Source organism: Artemia franciscana, chromosome 6 (genome assembly GCF_032884065.1).
Source record: "Artemia franciscana chromosome 6, ASM3288406v1, whole genome shotgun sequence".
In the NCBI taxonomy this organism is placed as follows: domain Eukaryota; kingdom Metazoa; phylum Arthropoda; class Branchiopoda; order Anostraca; family Artemiidae; genus Artemia; species Artemia franciscana.
The window spans coordinates 40,157,976-40,182,130 of record NC_088868.1 but is presented as its reverse complement, the minus strand read 5'-3'; the positions used below and the strand labels follow the sequence as shown (position 1 = coordinate 40,182,130).

At 36.4% G+C, this 24,155-nt stretch overlaps 1 protein-coding gene across 2 annotated transcripts in view; it reads right to left on the bottom strand.

The window, feature by feature from the left end:
• LOC136028426 (uncharacterized) overlaps positions 1-24,155 on the bottom strand; it is a 48,915-nt gene that overhangs the window by 22,306 nt on the left and 2,454 nt on the right. The window contains exons 1-2 of one of the 2 annotated variants that reach the window (XM_065706266.1): positions 16,572-16,629; positions 8,583-8,757 (exon numbers count right to left, since the gene is read on the bottom strand). In XM_065706266.1, coding sequence (XP_065562338.1) covers positions 8,583-8,757; position 16,572 — 176 coding nt within the window. In that variant the 5' untranslated portion in view covers positions 16,573-16,629. Of the gene's footprint in view, positions 1-8,582; positions 8,758-16,571; positions 16,630-24,155 lie in introns of those variants that run through there. The other variant, XM_065706265.1, reaches the window with a different exon arrangement.

Below are 24,155 nucleotides of genomic sequence, written 5' to 3'. Positions count from 1 at the left end.
TATTAGGATACGCCTTCAATTTTCCATTATTTATTTAATTGATAGTGGAAGTTTAAGAAAGATCCGGTTTCAACACTTTAAAGTAGTTTTGTTTCCTTCATATAAAATAACTAAAATGAGGGCCTCACAAGGAAATCAGGAAGGGTGCACCCAGGAAGAAACTTTTTCACGATAATTTATGGTAAGGATGCTACGATAAGGGGGGAAGTTTCGGAGACCAATTTCACCTACCACATATGAATGGGGGATAAATCCATAGTTGGGGCATTTTTTCTTTCGGTATTTTCTTCGGGTCATTTCTTCCTCTGATAACGCCTAATATTCGTCTACTTACATTTTTTGGACATGTATCTTATAGAAGTTTTATATGTATATGTTTTTAATTATTTTTTCAGGTAACTTACTGATAGTAAAATTAAACATAAAATCGTCGCTAACTAACAAACATCCTTTGCTAATCAGTAAAGTTTGACATTCGAGGATCATAGTGTGACTGAAAATACCACAACTATGATACTAGTACGACTATGGCTAAAGGTATAACTATGAATATTTAAAATAAGAGTGAGGGAGAAACACGCTATGTGCATGCAAATGTCAAAAGGGCGGAACTCAGGAGTGGCTTAGGGTATTGAGTCGGAACTTTCAGGAAATACTTAGGGGGAAGATCCGTTGTCCAAAAGGCAATATGTACACGCTACTACAAATACTACTGCCACTTCAAACTACTACTACTACTCCAGCTACTACCTCTGTTAAAAATACTATCGAGGTTAGGAGCAATCAGCTGATAACATCAGGAAACATTGAGAGGGGAGTTGAACTAAATTAAAACACAATATGGGGACACAGGTTGTCAAAAGGGTAAATTGGCAATATCTTTGCAACAGCTTTTAGTATTGAGTTGAAACTTGATGATGGGATGTTTGACTGGCAACAGGAAATATGTGTATACTACTACTGCCAGGACATTAGTACTACTAGTAATCCTACTATTATAATCAATGCTCTTATGACTGCTACTGCAACTACGGCTAAACGTATGAAGGTGAAAAGGAACATTGAGGGGAAAATTTAACTAAATTAATACACTGTGTGCTTGCACGTTGTTAAACGGGATATCAGCAATGTCTTAGGAATGGCTTGGGGTATGAAGTTGAAACCTACATGGCTTTTTGAACTAAAAAAAGACAATATTTGCATGCTACTACTACTACTCCTGCTACTGATACAATTACTACTGCTATCACTATAGCTACAGATACTACTACTAAAGCTAAGGGTTTTAAGGTGAAACTGGGAGGGAATGCTGACAGTCATGATCTAAATCAAAGCACAACTATATGCGTGCAGGTTGTCAAACGGACGTATCAGCAATATCCCAGAAATTGCAAACGGTATCAAGTCGGAACTTTCAGCGTGTGTTGAGGAGGGTGTTGGAAAAAACAAAAGGTGCTATGTGCACACTGCTACTAATGCTATTACTACAATTTTTGATGCTATTGAGACTAGGGTTATTAAGAAGCTTTCAGGGAATGTTTGGGGGTTAATAACTTGGAACTTTCAGTGGATGTTGAGGCAGATTTTGAACAAGCCAAAAGGCATTGGGTGCATACTAGTACTACTACTATTACCGCAACTAGTGGGGCTAATAGTATTAATGTAAAACTTCAAGGGAGTGTTTAGGGGGAGTTTCAACTAAATCGAATCAAACCATGTGAATCAAGGTTTTATAAAGGGCATACAAGCTATATCTTAGGAATGGCTTATATTATTAGGTTGAAAATTTCAGGGCACGTTGAGGGGGATGTTGAGTGAACCAAAAGGTACTATATGCAACTTACCGCTATTGACACAATCGCTATTGCTACGACTACTTTCAAGGAATATTTTTTAGGATGTTGAACTAAATCAAAACACACTGTGTGTATTCAGGTTACCAAAGTGACCTATGAACGATTTCTCAGGAACAGCTTTAGATTTTCTAAGTCGAAACCTTCAAGGCTTGTCGAGAGTAGGACTGATGCCCCCCTCGGCCTCTAAAGATTAGAACATAATTTGCATTTTACTGAAAACAAAGTACATTTTTTTTTCTTGTTTAAGTTTAAAAAATAAAATGTTGTTAAGACTTTCAGGAGTGAATATCAGGATACATAATAACTATCAATTCACATTCATTTTTTTTTTTCAGCAGTAATTTTGGTTAAGATGATATTTTTTTCGATATTATGAGAAATAGAAGTAGAACCGTTGAGCTAAGGATTGTAAAGTGCAAATTATGCTCTAGTCTTTAGAAAGTACTGGAGGCTTCAGCCCTACCTCTTTTTTTTTCTCCTCTCTTGAGTTTGACTAAGTTATTTATTGTTATTTTTGTTCATTTTAGGTTTTATTTATTTATTATTGTGGTTTATGGGGATTTTACACATAGAAAATTATATGTCTTGACTTTTGCTCATCTTTAGCTTAATGTCGCTATTTACTGTTATTTGAAAAACATCTTTTGTTGAATAAGTTTTTTTTTAATAATTAATATAAATAGCCTACAACACCTATGTGAATTTGTATGGTTTGTTCTTTGGTCCACATAAGCTTTTTCGACCGTGAAGAATAGTCGAAAATAAAACTAACCTTATAGGCTTAGCCTTCTACCCTTAAATTAATTTATTCCATATAAATCTGCTTCTGGTACTAGGCTTAACCTATGTCCCCTCCCACAGAAAGATCCACCCTCAAGCAGAAAAATTTTACCCAGAACGTTATCCTTTATCTAAAGTTGATCAGACTAGAGAAAGTATGAGTAACAAAAATAATGAAGAAAAAAAGAATTTTGGATTATTTTACCAATATTCCAATGTACAGACAAAATATACTGTGTGACATATTCTATAGCATCTATTTGTACGTTTTTATTTTAATTCTGTTTTCGTATTTCGGGGGTTGTGATTTCAAGGCAGGGTAAGATAAAAGTTTACACTGGGACTGTGGTATGACAAAAAACCTAAGGCAAACTTATCAGACATTCCAAAGTCAAAAAAGACAAAAAAAATAGATAGCTCAAAACTTCAATTCGATATCATAGGGGTTAGAGAAGGACAGGATAGCAAAAAAGGAGTCGAGAGGAAGGCTGATTGCCCTCCCTCAGCTATTAGCCTTTAAAAGGCGACAAGAACTTTTGACTTACAATCGAATGAGCCCCTCCAAAAGTTTCTAAGATAGTCCCTTCCATTAGAAGCGGATGGAAAGCAAGTTTTTCGGCGCTTATCTGACTCTTTTTTGGGTTTCATCTAGTGGAAGAAATATTTTTTCTTTGTATTCGTTCTGCCTTGGGATCCTTTTAGCCCAAGTTTTTTTTTTTTTTTTTTATAAAAGTTTTAGCCTAATCCATAACAGGAGCTAAGAGCTCATATGGCACTTGTGACGAGGCCAGACGAGCCAAGAGCTCATATGGTATGAGCTCTAGCTAATAATAAATAGATTGATTTAAAAGGAAAATCAGAGGCTTAATGCCGGTCGGGATTTAAAATAAGAGCTCTGAGTCACGAGGTCCTTCTAAATATCAAAATTCATTAAGATATGATCACCCAGCCGTAAGCTATAAATACCTCATTTTTCTAATTTTTCCTCTCCCTTCAGCCCCCCCCCCAGATGGTCTAATCGGGGAAAACAGCTTTATCAAGTCGATTTGTACAGCTCCCGGACACGCCTATCAATTTCCATCATCCTAGCACGTCCAGAAGCACAAAACTCGTCAAAGCACTGAACCCCACCCCCAAGCTCCCCCAAAGAGACTGGATCCAGTACGGTTACGTCAATCACGTATGTACGACATTTGCTTATTCTACACACCAAGTTTCATCCCGATTTCGGTACTCTAAAAGTTCTCCAAGATTTCCGATTTCCCCCTCCAACTCCCCCCAATGTCAACAGATCTGTTCGGCATTTGAAATAAGGGGTTTGAGATATGGGTTCCTTCTAAATATCAAATTTCCTTAAGGTCATCCGGTCACTCGTTCCTAAGTTCAAAATTCCTCAATTTTTCCGAATCAACATCCCCCAGCTCCTCCAAAGTCAACAGATCCATTCCAATTATGTCCGTAACGTATCTATAAATTGTGCTTATTCTTTCCATCAAGTTTCATCCCGACCTCTCCACTCTAAGCGTTTTCCAAGATTTGTTTCCCCCTCCAACCCCCTATGTTCCCAGATCCGATTCGAATTGACAATAGAGCATCTGAGGCACAAGACCTTTCTATATATGAAGTTTCATTAATATCTGATCACTAAGATAAGGATACCTCAATTTTCAAGTTTTCCAAAAATTCCAGTTTCCCCATTCAACTCCCCCAATGTCACCAGATCTGGTCGGGATTTAAAATAAGAGTTCTAAAGAACAAGATCCTTCAAAATATCAAATCTCATTAAGATCTGATCACCCGTTTGTAAGTTACAAATAACTCATTTTTTCTAATTTTTCCAAATTACTCCCTCCACCCCCTCCAACTCCACCAAAGAGGGCAGATCCAGTCTGGTTATGTCAGTCACGTATCTTGGACATAGTTTCATCCTAATTTCTACGCTTTAAGTGTATTCCAAGATTTCCGGTCCCCCCCCCCCCAATGACGCTGGATCCAGTCGGGATTTAAAATAAGAGATCTGAGTAACGAGATTCTTCTAAATATGAAGTTTTATTAAGATACGATCACTCCTTCGTAAGTTAAAAATACCTCATTTTTTCTAATTTAACCCTCCCCCTAACTCCCCCAAATAGATCGGATCCGTTCCGGTTATGTCAATCACGTATCTAGGACTTCTGCTTATTTTTCGCACTAAGTTTAATTTTGATCCCTCCACTCTAAACGTTTTCCAGGATTCTAGCCACCCCCCAATCTCCTCCATATGTCACCGGATCTGTTCCACTTATGTCAGTCACATATCTTGGACTTGGTTTTTATTCTTCCCACCAAGTTTCACCCTGATCTCTCCGCTTTAAGTGTTTTCCAAGATTTCTGGTTCCGTTAATGACTCTGGATCTTGTCGGGACTTAAAGTAAGAGATCTGAATTACGAGGTCCTTCTAAATATGAAATTTCATTAAGATCCGATCGTTCTTTCGTAAGTTAAAAATACCTAATTTTTTATAATTTTTCAGAATTAAGCCTCCCCCCCCCCAATTCCCCCAAACAGAGCAGATTTGTTCCGGTTATGTCAATCACGTATCTATGACTTGCGATTATTTTTCCCACCAAGTTTCATCCAAATCCCTCCACTCTAAGTGTTATCCAAGATTTTAGGTTCCTCCCGGTAACTCCCCGCAATGTCACCGGATCTGGTCAAAATATCTTTCCAAACATCAAATTTCATTAAGATCCCGTCAGCCATTCGTAAGTTAAAATGCTTCATTTTTTCTATTTTTTTCGAATTAACCGGCCCCCTACTCCCCCCCAGATGGTTAAATCGGGAAAACTATTTCTAATTTAATCTGGTCCGGCCCCTGATACGCCTGCCAAATTGCACCGCCCTAGCTTACTTGGAAGTGCCTAAAGTAGGAAAACCGAGACTGACAGACCAACAGAATTTGCGATCGCTATGTGTCACTTGGTTAATACCAAGTGCCATAAAAACTGGTCCTTTCCCCCTCTTTGTTAGAGAAGAGACCAGTCCCAAAAAGAATCTTCTGTACGTTAGTTCCCTTGGCCCATGAACTTATGACAGTAACTTTCAAGTTGATCAGGGAAAACTTTTTTTGTGGCTCGTATCCAGGCCACTAGCCCTCTCCAGTTCTAATATCAAAATGTTGCCCTGGCAAAGCTAATGATTCCCCGTCTCACCTTTCCCATCTCTAAGCCAGTATACTTGTAAATATAATATTTTATTCTAAATAGAAAAAGATTGCTGCAACTGGAAAAGCACTATTACGCCTCCCCCACTCATCACTAATAACATAGTCATAGCAGAGAAACATACCCGAAAATACAGTAAGATTACGCACAGATTTTTACCTACCCCTCCCTACAATTATTCCATGTTTACCTGAAGGCTCAAAGACTGTTAGTATGTTTTGGCATACTCTATGAAGCACCCCCCCCCCGGCTAAATGGTCCACCACTCCTCTTTCATCATGCAAACTTACACATCATTGGATGTAACTTCATGACACATGAAGCAAATTAGGTTAATTAATTGAAGCTTTAGACTAAATGTCAGAAATATTTTTCTGCAACAAGAAAGGAGGTATCACCTTTTTCAGGCTTAATCTGAATGAAGAGAAATGATTAATTCCTACCACCTCCCCATACCCATTCCTATATTTAACTGAAGTCCCAGGGATATTTAGACAATTTGGGAACTGAAATGGGCTTTTTAGGCATCTTGCACCCTCCCCCAAAAGAATGACCCAAAACCCCTCCTTCATAATAGCTATGTACAATTAGGGACGATGCCAGCCCCCTTTCTTCCCAAAACGATTCCATTTTCACCCTATTAAAAGTATATTGCAATAAAAGGAATAGGAAGCTTTTATATTTTGAGCAACCAAAACGTCAATTCGAAGCCCAATAACCAGCAATGGCTTTGGAAAATGTTTATAATTTTTTATCCTATACTTTGTGTTAAATTATGCAGAGCAAAATTAATAATAAAACAAATGAAATGTTCACACAATGACCCCATAAAATGCGGCATTCTTTCACAGAAGTCGTTTCCTGATAAACACTGGAAAATATGCAAATCACGGAGATTCTTTAATTAGCATATTAATTGAAACCGAGGGACCAACCGGTCTCTGTCACATGGCGTGCATATTGGAACGCCACTTATTCTATTACGCTTGTTCTTGGATGAAATGCACCGTGATTTTAAATAAACAATTTTATTTTTATGTAGTTGAGGATAAACATTTATAACTTGGAGGGGAAGGGCAAAGCAACGAAGCGTGAGCTCTCTCATTTGTATTTCCACCCTTCCACTCCCTGTAATTAATGCAGCTTTCATCCTTCTGGGATATGAGAGGGGGGGGGGGTTGTTACGAGCCTCTAAAGCCATTGGGCATGGCCAATGATTATACAGATGTTTATCTAAAAACAGCTAATTTAGTAAAGTATTTATTTAAATTAATTTAAAATTTTATTCGAATATAATACATTACATGCGTAAATTTTGTTTAAACCATTTTGAGACGAAAATTAGCGGCATTTAACCAATACTGGTGGCTCTCTATCCATCTATCATAGCGCAATAGAGCTCCATAAGTATTTATTTTTTATTATTAGTTTTTTTTGCCAGACTACTTCATATGGTAAGAGTGGTCATAGAAACATAAAAGGGAACAATTCGATCGAAAATTGAAAGTTCAATTGCTTTTTTAAATTACAAAGTTATTTAAGGACAACAAGTCCCCGTCTCACGCCCCAGACGTCATATTCAGACGCCCTGGACGTCAGACGGTATTTTTTTGTTTACCAGAAATCTGACTCGATTATTTGTTGTAAATTCTTTTCGTTTTTATTTTCATTTAGTCATTGATAATGATTTACGATCGTTTTACGTTTAAATTACTTTTTTACTTTAGTTCTTCTCATCTTAAGTTCAATGCAGATCTGAACTTTCCTGAATATTTCATTTATGGAAAAGTAACGCCTAAGCGGCAATATTAGTCACATTTGACATGGATATACACAATAGGGAAAGGGCAACCTTCCCGAAATAATAAACCATTTTCAAAGATTTAGCACCGCTTTCTTCAACTTCTTATTCAAATTCTCGTACAATTTTTATTCCCCACTCCCAAAAAATTTACTGTGTATGTGCCCAAGAAAATATCAAGGACACCGAAATAAAATTATTTTAGCGCCCTGGATCCATCTTTTGAATGAGGGTACGAAAATGAGATATTTCAAGATCTAGTGGAGGGGGTGAAAAATTTAAGACCTCCCAAAGCATAGCATAGTAGAAACTTGTGTTTTTTCATCTTTTGCTATACAGAGAAAATAAGTTAATATTGGAGAAGGATTTATAGTGTTGAGAAGCGTCTTTAATAAAGAATACGAAAAGAAAAGAAAAACAAGAAATAGAAGGAAAAAGAAAAAAAAACCGTGGAAATAAGCAATCATGGTTGCAGCGACAGCTGTTATCGAGTAAAGAATATTTAAGAGACCCGGATGATTTCTTGAATACCCTTCAAGGCGGTAAAAGACAATAAAGTAAAAAGAAACAACCAAACAAAATTAGGATACTTCTTTTACTTTACGCATAGTAATGTCAGTTTATTCCTTAAAAGTTAATATATTACACAGCCTTCCTAATACCTAATGCTAACATCATGCTAATCAAGCTCTCTTTTACTTAATTGTAGGTGCGCCCAAGTTAAAAATCCATAATAACAAAAAATAGTTGCGGAGTTACTTTTAAAATTCGTAACTCCAGTTCAGGCACCTCCGCTGCGGTGGATATGCGTCTTAGGTGGTGTAAAGCATGCATCGTGTGTGTGCAAAGGGATCCCGTGCAGAGGTGTGATACGCGAGCTCGAGATGGGTGCTCTTGTGCACCAGGTGTTGGAGAGTGGGCAACAATTCAGAAATAAGATACCTTTTACTGACTACACCTTCAGATTCATCAAACAAAGAATCCAAAAATAGCGTGAATGGTAGGAAGACCTGGAATAGGCCCCGAACTGACAATTTTCCTGTTCCTTGTGTTACCAGTGGGAGAGTGAACTGGTTGTTGATGGCCCATCTGGGACGGATTAGAATCGCACTTGACACTAAAAGATTTATTAAATAAAAAAAACAAGTTTTTTCAACTGAAAGTAAGGAGTGACATCAAAACTTAAAACGCACAGAAATTACTTCGTATATGAAAGAGGCTGCTTCCTCATCAACGCCCCGCTCTTTACGCTAAAGTTTGACTCTTTCTCTCAATTCTTCTTTCTAAAACAGTAAAAAACTTTAGCGTAAAGAGCGGGGCGTTGATGAGGAAGCAGCCTCTTTCATATACGAAGTAATTTCTGTGCGTTTTAAGTTTTGATGTCACTCCTTACTTTCAGTTGAAAAAACTTGTTTTTTTTATTTAATTTCTGAACGTTTTTGAATCAATGCATGTTTTGATTTTGGCTCTCCGCAGAGGAATGATCAAAACGAAATTTGCATATTTTTTTTGGCTCAATAGCTTTCTCATAATTTTGATCGAATGATTTTGAGAAAAAAAGAGCGGGGGACGAAGCCTAGTTGCCCCCCGATTTTTTGGTTAATTAAAAAGGCAACTAGAACTTTTAATTTTTTACGAATCTTTTTATTGGTAAAAGATTTACGTAACTTATAAATTAGCTTACGTAAAGAACTTTTGTATTCTCATGTTTTTATTACTTACATGAGGGGATTCGCCCCATCGTCAGTATCTCGCTCTTTACACTAAAGCTTAAATTTTATCCCATTTCATTAAGAATGACCCCCTGAATCACAAAAGCCGTAGAATAAGTAGTTGAAATTACCGAAAATACTTTCGCGTAAAGAGCGAGGTATTAGAAGGAGGTGAGCCCCTCATATGGGTAATAATTTCTGTTTGTTTTCAGTTTTATTGCTGTTCCTTACTTCCAGCTGAAAAAGCTTTTTCACTTTTATTTTTAATTGTTTTTTTTTTAATAATGCTAGTAAATCCTGCTCTCCCTTCATGGAAATTTTCTTCTCCCATTACAAATTCTCGAAGGAAAGTTCCCCCAGCATATCCCCCTCTTCTCAACCCCTCCCCCAGACAAAAAAAAATCCTCCTGAAAACGCATGTATACTTCCCAATAACCATTACTATATGTAAGCACAGGTCAAAGTTTGTAACTTGTTGCCCCTCCCACGGGGACTGTGGGGGAGTAAGTCGTCCCCAAAGACATAGTTATAAGGTTTTTCGACTACGCTGAATAAAATGGCTATCTCAGAATTTTGATCCGTTGACTTTGGGAAAATAATTAGCGTGGGAGGGGGCCTAGGTGCCCTCCAATTTTTTTGGTCACTTAAAAAGGGCACTAGAACTTTTCATTTCCGTTAGAATGAGCCCTCTTGCAACATTCTAGGACAACTGGGTCGATACGATCACCCCTGGGGAAAAGAAAAAAAAAACAAAAAAACAAAAAAACAAAAAAACAAATAAACACGCATCCGTGATCTGCCTTCTGGCAAAAAATGCAAAATTCCACATTTTTGTAGATAGGAGCTCGAAACTTCTACAGTAGGGTTATCTGATACGCTGAATCTGATGGTGTGATTTTCGTTAAGATTCTATGACTTTTAGGGGGCGTTTCCCCCTATTTTCTAAAATAACGCAAATTTTCTCAGGCTCGTAACTTTTGATGGGTAAGACTAAACTTGATGAAACTTATATATTTAAAACCAACATTAAAATGCGATTCTTTTGATGTAGCTATTGGTATCAAAATTCCATTTTTTAGAGTTTTGGTTACTATTGAGCCGGGTCGCTCCTTACTACAGTTCGTTACCACGAACTGTTTGATTTAAGTTGTTAGTTTGATATTATTAGTTAAATCTAGCTGAACCCATGTCTTAATCAGGGTTGTGGCTTCCATTATTTGGTTAATAATAGGATTGAAGCTTCTTAGTTTTTTTAGGCAATAGCGCTAATAAAAGTCGTAGAACAGCCATCGACATATCCAGGGGTAATTGGGCTTCTTCTGACATTTTATTGTAGTTCTAGGAACTTTATGTTTAAATTATCAAACAAACTTGGTCTTTTTATTTATTATTGTTCTCCTCCCATTGGTCCATTGGATTTCTTAGCATTGGTCCCAGGGCCGTATCGATGATTTTTCTCGGGGCGGGGGGTTTCCAAAAGTCTTAAAAACGCATTGAAAATCAGTTTTTATTCATTTTTGTTAAGTTTTTCACGAGTCAGACAAACATTTCGAGGGGGTTCAGACTATTCCCCTAGATACGGCCTTCATTGGTCAAATTCCTAAAAATAACTCCTGGGTACGTACCATAGAATACTGTCAAATTTTTTCTTATTCATCTTAGTGCCGTTACAGGTTACAAATTGCTATTCGCTAGATGAAGAGAAAGTCAGATTCTCCCCTAATCGTCTTATATAATACACCTGTTCTTTGACACCTCAAATTGCACATTGGGTTTTCAGACAAAACGACAGCTTTTCCACAATCTGTCAATTTTGACAATCTATCAAAATTTAATTTGACAATAAAAAAAAAATTAATTTGACAATTCAAAAATCGAAAATTTAATTTGGCAATCTGTCAAAATTTAATTTTGACAATCAAAAAATTAATGTGACAATTCAAAAATCAAAAATTTAATTTGACAATCTGTCAAAATTTAATTTTGACAATCTTTCAAAATTTAATTTTGACAATCTGTCAAAATTTAATGTCAAAAATATCTGTCAAATTTGACAATCTGTCAATATTCATCGGTTTCTATTTAGAGCTTTGTTAATGCAAACAACTGAGAAACTAAGTATATTTATCAGAAGTCGTCAATTAATATATGATGACAAAGGACATGAGGCCATGCAAAGAAACATTTAATCCTCAATGCATGGAATGATATTTCTAGGGAAATTAACCACGAAGATAAGAACTACATTGCTAATTAGGCACAGCTAGCGTAGGCTGATACAGGCTAGCCTTTTGAATAATTAAGGCTTCTAGAACTCAATTTAACCTATTCCTGCGCCCATACTGTTTTAACATCTCATACTACTTCCTGCGACTCAACGTCTGCAATGAACCATTTTTTGCGATGAAGTTTTTACGATATTCCTGCATCCAGGAGCAATTTTTTTTTTTTTTATGTAAAAAAACAACAAAAACGCACCAGTGTTAACAAGCGGATGGGCCGTTCTTTTGCAAAAATCTTCCTTCATTCTGCTCTGTTCAGTGGTCTAAAAACGTCAAAGTTGTCTTGAATATTCTGTTTGGCGGTGAAGCATAACATCCTAACACTCCTATGTAAAAAAAAAACAAAAAAAAAAAACAAGGCACCAGTGTTAACAAGCGGATAGGCCGTTCTTTTGCAAAAATCTTCCTTCATTCTGCTCTGTTCAGTGGTCTAAAAACGTCAAAGTTGTCTTGAATATTCTGTTTGGCGGTGAAGCATAACATCCTAACACTCCTATGTAAAAAAAAAAAAAAAAAAAAAAAAAAAAAAAAAAAAAAAAAAAACAAGGCACCAGTGTTAACAAGCGGATAGGCCGTTCTTTTGCAAAAATCTTCCTTCATTCTGCTCTGTTCATTGGTCTAAAAACGTCAAAGTTGTCTTGAATATTCTGTTTGGCGGTGAAGCATAACATCCTAACACTCCTATGTAAAAAAAAAAAAAAAAAAAAAAAAAAAAAAAAAAAAAAAAAAAAAAAAAAAAAAAAAAAAAAAAACGCACCAGTGTTAACAAGCGGATAGGCCGTTCTTTTGCAAAAATCTTCCTTCATTCTGCTCTGTTCAGTGGTCTAAAAACGTCAAAGTTGTCTTGAATATTCTGTTTGGCGGTGAAGCATAACATCCTAACACTTTGATAAAGCAAAATACGATAGTCGGTGAGCTGTAAGATCTTGGTAAATTGATGAAGCATAAAATGATACTCTTTGCAGAAAGAGGTAAGATCTTAGATGAAACATTTAATCACTTTGATGACTCAGAGAATGGAATTGATAATGAAGAGACTAATAAGAGAGAGGAAGGTGGGGTCTCTACCGATCGGCCTTTACATGAATAGCGAAAAGGAAAAAAACTCCCTGCTGTTTGTGCATGAGCTTTCTAAGGTGTAGAATCCTAGTGCTCTATAATACACCGATTTCACAGACACTCTTTTATTTCTTTTACCACAATTTATCTACAAACTACCATTAGTCAGGAGCTGTTTCTGAACGGTTTTTGATGGTTCCGTTCAGTGTTGACTAGAAAAGCAAGAGCTAAGAGCTCAAAAACCCTTTCATATACGGAATAATTTTTGTTCGTTTTAATGTCGCTCCTTACTTGCAGTAAAAAAAAACCTTTTTTTTCTAATTTGCCAAAAGAAAGATCACTGAATGCGTGTTTATTTGTTTGTGTCCTTTTTTTGTTCGTCCCTTGGGTGATCGTATCAACCAAGTGGTCCTAGAATATAGTAAGATGGCTCATTCGAACGGAAATTAAAAGTTCTAGTGCCCTGTTTAAGCGAACAACACAATTGAAGGGCAACTAAGCCCCTCCCGCGCCCTTTTATCTAAAAATGGTCCAATCAAACTTTGAGAAAAAGTGTAAAACATACCATCAGATTCCACTCATCAGAGAAACGTACTATAGAGGTTTTAAGCTCCTATCTGCAAACACGTGGAATTTCGTATTTTTTGCCAGAAGACAGATCACGGATACATATTTGTTTGCTTTTTTTCTCCCAGGTATGATCGTAATGACCCAGTGGTTCTATGATGTCGAGAGAGGGCTCTTTTGGATGTAAATTACAAATTCTTGTGCCCTTTTTAAGGGACGAAACGGATTGGAGAGCTTTTTTTTCGAAATCTTCTGTTCGAAATTTGAGAACTTCTGAAATCTGAGCCATTTTAATCAGCCTAGTTGAAAAGCCGTATAACTCTGTCTTTGGAATATGATGACCCCCTATAGCCCGTGGAGAAACGTATTTAAGTTACAAAATTGGCCCGTAGTTTACGTAAGTATGCATACATTTATCGGGGGGAGAGATTTTCTACAGATGCGAATTTCCACGGAGATAATTTTCCATGAGGAGGGAAATTTCCATAGGGTGAATTTTTCAAGAAAAATTTTACATTTGGGGAATTTGCTGGCATTCCTATACAAAATTCTTCTTATGTCATACTTTCTCATTGTCAACTCAATATTACGCTCGGGGATGTTAGGGGTAATTATCCAGGTTAAATTTTAACCAAGATTGAATTGTCTAGGGAATAAATCCGTATGGAGGAGGGATTTACCCGTGGAGGTGTGGCCATATTCCCTGGCATAACTTAGAAAACGGTCAGAAATTAAGTTCAAAACAAGTTTTTTCAACTGAAAGTAAAGAGCAACGTTAAAACTTAAAACGAACAAAAATTATTACGTATAAAAGGAGGCTTGCTCCTTCTGAACACTTTACTTTTTACGCTAAAGCTTGAATTCTGTCCTGATTCTTTAAGAATGATTCCCAAAACACTAATTGTTTTAACTAGAACAGTAAAAAGGTTTTTTTAAGTACTAAAAAACTTTAGCGTAAAGAGCGAGGTTTGGAGGAGGAGCAATCCTCCTCAAATACGTAATAATTTCTGTTCGTTTCAAGTTTTAATGTTGCTTCTTATTTTCAGTCGGAAAAAACATTTTTTTTTATTTAATCTCAATAAGACTCGGTCTATCATAAGTTTTCGTGAAATATAAAAGGATAAGATTTATTTTTGAAAAATGACCATCACTAGCCCAGATAGACCGAATTCATACTTCAAAGTCAATAAACAACAACAAAAGGTTGTAAACGTAAAAAGGATAGAAAAAATTAAAACTAGCAGAATTTATGACGAATTAAACAAATAAAAGCACAAAAACAATTTAGTCATGTTGCAAAACAAACCCAATTTATTAAAAAAAAGGCCATAAAAAACAAGTCCAAATAATTGAAAATGAACACCACGCAATACGCATTAAAACAGGCGAGAGGGGTATACCCATTTCTTAAACATATAAACTACGTAAGACAAACATGCTCATCTGTTTCTTCTGTGAGAAGTGTTATTGGGTTGAAGATGAGAATTTCGTTGAAGTAGAGCAAGGAAGGTGAGGAAGGAAGAGAATTAACTCGGGAAAAGTGAAGTTGTCCGGGGTAATTGAAGGCAGTGTCGTAAAAACGTAAGGAAATACTAGTTCTCCTTCCTTTAAGGGTGATCAAACTGGCTTCCCGAAGGATACAGAAACAAGAGATTTTACCATCATTCAAGATAATTCATGGGCATCATATTTTCACTACCTCTACTTTGTCTGGTGATTCTTTAGAGAAGCCGAAATACCATACAAATGAGCCATAATCAAGAATTGGACGTAAAAAAGAGAGGAACATTGTAAAACAATGTGATTTAGGGTATTTGTTATTTGTTATTTAAATATCATTAACTTTTTAATATCATTAACTTTTTAATTAACTTTTTTTTACAAAAAAATGAATAAACAAAAAAGAAAACAACTTACTGTTTACTATAATACTTTTTTAAACTTTTGAAATAGGAAAAGAGCCTTTAATCACATTCTTTACCATTTGCAATCATAAAATAGTCTAATATCTTAATTTTTTCAACATACGAAGCTATTACCCTCGAAAACTAAAACTTTTGAAATAGGAAAAGAGCCTTTAATCACATTCTTTACCATGTGCAATCATAAAATAGTCTAATATCTTAATTTTTTCAACATACGTAGCTATTACCCTCGAAAACTAAAACTTTTGAAATAGGAAAAGAGCCTTTAATCACATTCTTTACCATGTGCAATCATAAAATAGTCTAATATCTTAATTTTTTCAACATACGTAGCTATTACCCTCGAAAACTAACTCTTTTGAAATAGGAAAAGAGCCTTTAATCACATTCTTTACCATGTGCAATCATAAAATAGTCTAATATCTTAATTTTTTCAACATACGTAGCTATTACCCTCGAAAACCAAAACTTTTGAAATAGGAAAAGAGCCTTTAATCACATTCTTTACCATTTGCAATAATAAAATAGTCTAATATCTTCATTTTTTCAACATACGTAGCTATTACCCTCGAAAACTAAAACTTTTGAAATAGGAAAAGAGCCTTTAATCACATTCTTTACCATGTGCAATCATAAATGACACGAAACTGTGTCATTTGCGATATTTAAATATCATTAATATGGTCATCCCATTTTGAATCGCTTGAGATGGTAACACTCAGTAATTTTATAGGACGAACTAACACAACGAGGGAAATGGCAAGGGATAGAAGGAGGAGTTGTAAGAATCCTGTTATTACATTTATGGGTTGTTTACCAGGGATTAAATCTCTTCTTGGTATAGCCTTGGAAATGTTTTTTTTTGTACGAATTGATTTATGCTACATAATAAGTGCGAATTGTAAACAAGGGTTGTATAGAAGGACGAGAAGGGTTTTGGAAAAGGGTAGTTGGCGTTGGGAGCTTGGCGAGTGTGGGTAGATTTGCTTAGATGTGAGTAGAACAAATTGTTCCTTCTCAATCTCATAATATTAATTTACTAGTTTCTAAAGCGTGACATGAGTCTCGCTGAAATAATTTAAATACCTTGGAACATTTTGTTTGCTCACATATTAGTAAGTAGTTAGTTTATTTTAATATCTTAAAATTCTTATTTCAGTACGAAGACTATGCAAGATTGTACTTATATTACAAGTCATAAAACTTTTTTTGATTTTCTTGATTATCTGTTTAAAATGATACTATTCTTCAAAGTTTTTAAGATTACCCCTTTCATATGAAATGACCAAAGAAAAAAGGTCAGACATAAGGATTGCCTTTTAAACAGCTAATCCATCGAAAAAGAAATACAAAAAAATTGAATAAACAAAAAAGAAAACAACTTACTGTTTACTAATCAGATTTCGTTACACTTAATAGTAGACTTGACTCTACGAGAGCAAGCAACACACTAATGCTCTTTGGGAATGGATTGGTTATATATCACTCTGGTTATACTTTACGGACAAGCTATGTGACTCCCAAATTTCTGCGTTTTGTCGCAACAAGAAGGAGGGGGGTTCGGGTTGAGTTTTAAGCTGGATTAAATTTGATAATAATTATTTTAAACCAATAAGGTTACTATGTTCACATCTGATTATTAAGGGACATTTAAACAACAGTATGAGTCTGCCATTCTAAGCTTTAATAGTAGGACTTTTTTCAATCGATATCCAATTTTTCTCAGTGAATTAACAAAACTACATTTTCTTCAAATCACCCTTCTCCAGGGTTCAGACAGGTCGGTTCGTTTCAAATTATAGGCTCTGTCCTATTTTTATAGGATTTCCCGGGCCCAAATATTGGCCAATATAGGATTCAGAAGTCCTCAGGATCAGATCTGTGGTAGATGGCGTGGGATGCCTGGTCACATAAATTACCAAGTTGCATCCCGATCCCTCCAATCTAAGCATTTTCCATGATTTTAGGTCCCCCAAATTCCCCCCAATGTCACCAGATCCGGTCGGGATTTGAAAAGAGCTTTGAGACCCAATATTCTTTCTAAATATCGAATTTCATGGAGATCCGATCACCCGTTCGTAAGTTAAAAATACCTCATTTTTTCTACTTTTTCAGAATCAACCCCCCCCCCCCCAAACTACCCCAAAGGGAGCGGATCCGTTCTGGTTATGTCAATCATGTATCTAGGACTTGTGCTTATTTTTCCCACCAAGTTTCAGCCCAATCCCTCCAATCTAAGTGTTTTCCGAAATTTTAGGTTTCCCCCTCCAAACTCCCCCAATGTCGCCAGATCCGGTCAGGATTTAAAATAAGACCTTTGAGACACGATATCCTTCTAAATATCAAATTTCATTGAGATTCGACCACCTGTTCGTAAGTTAAAAATACCTCATTTTTTCTAATTTTTCCGAATACCCCCCCCCCTTCCGACTACCCCAAAGAGAGCAGATCAGTTCTAGTTATGTCAATCATGTACCTAGGACTTGTTCTTATTTTTCCCACCAAGTTTCAGCCCAATCCCTCCACTCTAAGTGTTTTCCGAAATTTTAGGTTTCCCCCTCCAAACTCCCCCAATGTCACCAGATCCAGTCGGGATTTAAAATAACAGCTCTGATACACGATATCCTTCCAAACATCAAATTTCATTAAGATCTGATCAACTGGTCGTAAGTTAAAAATACTTCATTTTTCTGAATTAACGGGCCCCAAACTCCCCCCCCCCCCTTCGGATGGTCAAATCGGGAAAGCGACTATTTCTAATTTAATTTGGTCCAGTTCCTGATACGCCTGTCAAACTTCATTGTCCTACCTGACCTGGAAGTGCCTAAAGTAGCAAAACCAGGACCGACAGAGAGACAGACCGACATAATTTGCGATTGCTATATGTCACTTGGTTAATACCAAGTGCCATAAAAACACTAAGCTACAATGAGATTAACCGGACAGACGGACCAAAGGATGACGAGGCGATAAACGATAAAAAGCTGATTCCGACAATCTTCCATGCAGGAGGGCCAACTTTGCACTTATATCAGGGACATCAAACTTACGAATTATTTTACCATTGCTATACCAAGGGGGGAGATAAAGTAAAAAATTTAAAATATCTGAAATAAAAAGTCCCAATCTGATTAAAATCATTTTTCTTTAGAAGGGGATAAAGACCAGATAGATAAAGGACAGATTGATCACAGAATGTAGCATATAGCCTACCCTGTGCACGTCTATTATACTTCCCTCGATTAGCAACTATCTTAGAATAGCCCATTTGGATAACTGGGCCGTATTCACATCAACCAGCCAGCGTTCAGCCAGGAAACACACAAGTCGCAAGAACTCCATTCTCATTAAGCAGAGACTGCTAGCCTGTTTAATTAAGCAGAGACTGTTTGCTCATTTCGGACAGGCTCAACATGACAAAAAACAAAACATAGGCTACTAAGTTAACACAACAGCATAGCCCAGGCAGAAGCAGCTTACTAAGCCCAACGCAAAGCATTAATTAAGTTCAAAAAGCTCTACAGTTGTAATTAATTATCAATCTACACCAAAAGACAGAAAATTGCAAATCAAGAGCAATGTTCTTAGTGCTCTTCAGCCGAAAATATAGGAATAATAGGATTGTTGCCAAAATATAGGCATTTTATAGGAGTGCATTAAAATATAGGAATTGATTGGAATTTATAGGCGAGTCCGAACACTGCATCTCCTACATATACACTAGAAAAGTTCCTCAACAGTGGGGTATGGTAATATCTGAGTGGGGTCATGGTCAGGACCTGCAACCTCTGATTGACCAGAATCTAGAGCTTTAATAAAAAAAAAACAAAAAAAAAAAACGTAATTCATGCCAATGACGTCACATTCATCAAACAGATCGTGGTAACGAACTGTATTAAGGATCAAGCAGTTCGTGCTAACGAACTGTAGTAAGGAGCGATCCGGCTCAATAGCAACCAAAACTCCAAAAAATTGAATTTTGATATCAATAGCTACATCAAAAGAATCGCATTTTAATGCTGATTTTAAATATATAAGTTTCACCAAGTTTAGTCTTACCCATCAAAAGTTACGAGCCTGAGAAAATTTGCCTAATTTAGAAAATAGGGGGAAACACCCCCTAAAAGTCGTAGGATCTTAACGAAAATGACATCATCAGATTCAGCGTATTAGAGAACCCTACTGTAGAAGTTTCAAGCTCCTATCTACAAAAATGTGGAATTTTGTATTTTTTGCCAGAAGACAAATCACGGGTGCGTGTTTATTTGTTTTTTTCTTTCTTTTCCCCGGGGGTCATCGTATCGACCAAGTGGTCCTAGAATGTTGCAAGAGGGCTCATTCTAACGGAAATGAAAAGTTCTAGTGTCCTTTTTAAGTGATAAAAAAATTGGAGGGCATCTAGGCCCCCTCCCATGCTAATTTTTTTCCCGAAGTCAATGGATCAAAATTTTGAGATAGCCATTTTGTTCAGCATAGTCGAAAACCATAATAACTATGTCTTTGGGGATGACTTACTCCCCCAGAGTCCTTGGGGGAGGGGCTGCAAGTTACAAACTTCGACCAGTGTTTACATATAATAATGGTTATTGGGAAGTGTACAGACGTTTTCAGGGGGATTTTTTTAGTTTTGAGGGTAGGGTTGAGGGGAGGGGGCTATGTGGGAGGATCTTTCCTTGGAGAAATATGTCATGGGGGAAGAAAAATTCAATGAAAAGGGCGCAGGATTTTCTAGCATTACTATAAAAAAACAATGAAAAAATAAACATGAAAACGTTTTTTCAATTGAAAGTAAGGAATAGCATTGAAATTTAAAACGAACAGAGATTATTACGCATATGAGGAGTTCTAAAAATACTTTAGCATAAAGAGCGAGGTATTTAAGAGGAGATACATACCTCGCTCTTTATGCTAAATATTTTTAGTAATTTCAACTATTTATTCTACGGCCTTTTCGATTCAGGGGTCATTCTTAAAGAATTGGGACAAAAATTACGATTTAGTGTAAAGAGCGAGGTATTAACGAGGGTACAAACGCCCTCGTACACATAATAAAAATATGAAACTATAAAAGTTTGTTACGTAAGTTAATTCTTAAGTTACGTATATTTTCAGCTTCCCACTTTGAATGACAAGGAACATTTTTTACTTTGGAAGCACTGATGTGTCCTATTTTATTTTTCTTTGTCGATATCGAGGCACTGGAACATCATAGAGAGTTGTTTCAGGGTTCATCTAGATGCTAATTATTCTATTTTATCTATTCTTTTTTAGTAAGAATTTGATGACCTGATGTGTCCTCTTTTTTTGTCGTCGATATCAAGGCACTGGAACATCATAGAGAACTGTTTCAAGGTTCACCTAGAAGCTAGACTCATCTAGAATCTACATAGTTGACAGCAATAAAATCGGGGTTTACAATCCTTCCTCTAGTATATTTTGCCTTCCACCCCCCTTAATATTTTTTATAGATCGTTTACTGACTAACGGAAATAGCAGTCTAATGTAACATCATATAAAGCTGTTTAAGGACTCATTTAAAATTTAAATTTTATGGATACATGCTTTTTATAAAGCCATCCCGATATCTTCATGATGAAGTGCCATATTGCACCAAAAACAACATTTATAGTTCAATTTCAGGAGCAAAAATGCTGAGAAGTTATGAAAAGGATAATCCCTCCTTCTAAGTACTACCCCTCTCAACCCTCTAAGTCATGGAATCTCTTGTCTAGTTTCGTTTGAAAAAGACTTGTTTGTTATTTCATTTTTGATCGTTTTCCTAATCATGAAGGAAAACGGCCTCCGTGGAAATTTTCTTCTGTTGAAAAAATCCTCCGGAACATCTCCACATGTAAAATTGAGTCGGAAAAGAGAAATTAAGACAAAAACTCAGTTTACTTTCGGAATTCTGGCAAATTTCCCCAAGAAAATTCAATCCCGGAAACAACACTGCCCATAGAAAGTTATCCCCGGTTACACCCTCCCCCATCAAAAATGTCTGCATACTTCCCAATGAAAAATACTATATGTAAACAGTAGACAAATTTCATAACTTACAGCCCCAGGGGCTGATGGGAGTCGTATAATCCCCACAGCATAGTTATTGGACTTGTTAACTATAATGAGCAAAATGGCTATCTCAAAATTTTGGGGCTAGCTGCCCTCCAATCTTTTTGGTCACTTAAAAAGGGCACTAGAACTTTTACATTCTGCCTGAATGAACTCTCTCCCAATTATCTAGGCCTACTGGTTCGATATAATCACTCTGAAAAATAAAACAAACAACAACAACAAACAAACACACCTCCGTGATCTTTCTCCTGGCAGAAAAATACAAAATTCTACATTTTTGGACGAAAGAGCTTTAAACCTCTGCAAGGGGGTTCTCTGATACGCTTAATCTGATGATGCAATTTTTAAAAGAATTCCTTGAATCCTTAGGGTTGTTGCCTCCCCTTTTTTTGGAAAATCAGGAAAATTTTCTCAGGCTTGTAACTTTTGATGAGTGACTTAGCTTGTAACTTTTAATTTTATATATTTGGAATCACATCAGAGGCAACGCTATGGCATTGGCTATAGTAAAGGCCATAAGGCTCCAACGATTTATCTTTTATTTTTCCTCGGAGGCACTTTATACGGAAAGGGTGGTCGTCTAAACTTCGGAGGCAACTAACCCCCACGCCCTCTTTTTCCGAAATGTGTCCCATCAAAATTTTGAGATAGCCACCGTGTTCAAAATGATACCCTGATTGCCCTCAATGTATTTTAATTTAGCCCAAAATCCCCTTCAAAAGTCTCTGAAAGTGTCACATTAATGCCAATAGCCTTAGTACTATTTGTACTAACAGCAAAAAGTATCAATACTACTACTAGTAGTACAAGTATGCACATAGTATATATCTCATTAGTTAAACTTACCCTTGAATATACCCTGAAAGTTTTAAGCACTCAAAGCCATTCTTGATTTACTGCTTTTACACTTGACAGCTTGCATACACTCAGTGTGTTTCAATTTAATTCAGCATACCCCTCGACATATCCTCAAAATGGCTCCTTAATACTCTTAACCTTAACAATAGTATTAGTAATAATAGTAAAAGCAGTAGTAAGCATAAAGTACATAACTTAGAAGACCACACTGCCTTTCCATGAAACAGTAAAACTCATTAAGTACATTCAGCAATAAAGTACATTTCGATTGTTCCAACATCTTCCTCAACATGCACTGGAAGTATCAACTCAATAATCTATACTGTTTCTGCGATGTAGCTGTTACAACTTTTTAATTGCTTGAATCCACATACCGTTTTTCAATTTAGTACATTATCACATTCAAAATTCCCGGAAATGTTCACCGTAATACCCCTACGTTCAGTAGTACTAATAGCAGTCGTCGTAGTATCAGTAGTACCAGTCGTAGTAATAGCAGTACACACATTTTGCATTGTTCAACCTCCCCATTAACATGACCTGAAAGTTTCAACTTAATACCCTAGACCATTCCTGAGATATTGCTGATACGCCAATTTGACAACCTATATGCAGCAGAGACAGTGTTTTGATTTAGTTCAGCATCCCCTAAACATTCCCTGAAAGTTTCACCTTTCTAGCCTTAGCCTAAGTAGTAGCAGTCATAGTAATAATAGTAGCAGAAACAGAAATGACAGCAGTAGTAGTAGTAGCAGAATGCACGAAGGGCCTTTTGGTTAGTTGAACATTCCTCTTAACAGGCCCTTATACCATTCCTGAGATATTGCTGATACGCCAATTTGACAACCTACATACAGAGACAGTATTTTGATTTAGTTCAGCATCTCCTAAACATTCCCTGAAAGTTTCACCTTTCTAGCCTTAGCCGAAGTAGTAGCAGTTGAAGTAATAATAGTAACAGAAACAGAAATGGCAGCAGTAGTAGTAGTAGCAGAATGCACTAAGTGCCTTTTGGTTAGTTGAACATCCCTCTTAACAGGCCCTGAAAGTTCCAACTGGACGTTCTAAGCTGTTCCTAAAAAAATGCTCTTACATTCTATTGGGAACCTGAATCCACAGAGTGTGTGTTGATTTAGTTCAACATCCCCCTAAATATTCCATGAAAGTTTCACCTTAATACCCTTAATGCCAGTAGAAATAATCGTAATAGTAGCAATAGTGGTAACAAGCACATACTGCGTTTTGGTTAGTTCAACACCCCCCTCAATATGCGCTGAAAGTTTCAACTTAATACTCTAAGCTGTTCCTATGATACTGCTTCTATACACTTTTGAAAACCTATATGCATATAATTTGTTTTGATTTAGTTGAAACTTCCCCTAAACACATTATCCTAAGAGGGTGGGTGATAAATTTGAAAAAAAATATCAGGCGAGTTAGACAGAAAAAAATCAGACACTTCCAAAAAAGTCAATACAAAAAATAAAGTAGAAGCATAAATCCATTGTTGTAGAGTAAATTGAGACCCCACTTGGCAGTGCAGGGCCCAGGGATCAAAACTGGCTAGGGCAAGGTTACTACTTGTCCCTTAAAAAAGCTTTACGTGCTATGTGCTGGAACTAGGTCTGGAGGATCTTTATCCTTTTGTGTTTTCCTAAGAGGGTGGGTGATAAATTTGAAATAAAAGTTAGATGAAGAAGATAAAAAACTCCCCAAAAAGTATAAAATTTTGATATTTGGGGTTGGGCGGAGACAAAAAGAAACCTTGCATTCTGCATTTGAGCGTGTATTGATTTACCTTTTAATGATAAAATTAGCCAAAATGCTGTAAAAATCAAAGAGCAATTAATACTTATTTGGGCTGGGGCATCCCCTCCCTATGTTTGTCCACCCTGAATAGTCATGGGTTAGATGTGACTTGGTATAAAAATGATACAATTGATTCACAGAAAACAGCATTTTAAAGAACCAGTCCAGTTCGTTTGAAATGGAATCCAGTCAATTGACAACCAAAAAATTGTTGATGCAGTGAATCTCCAG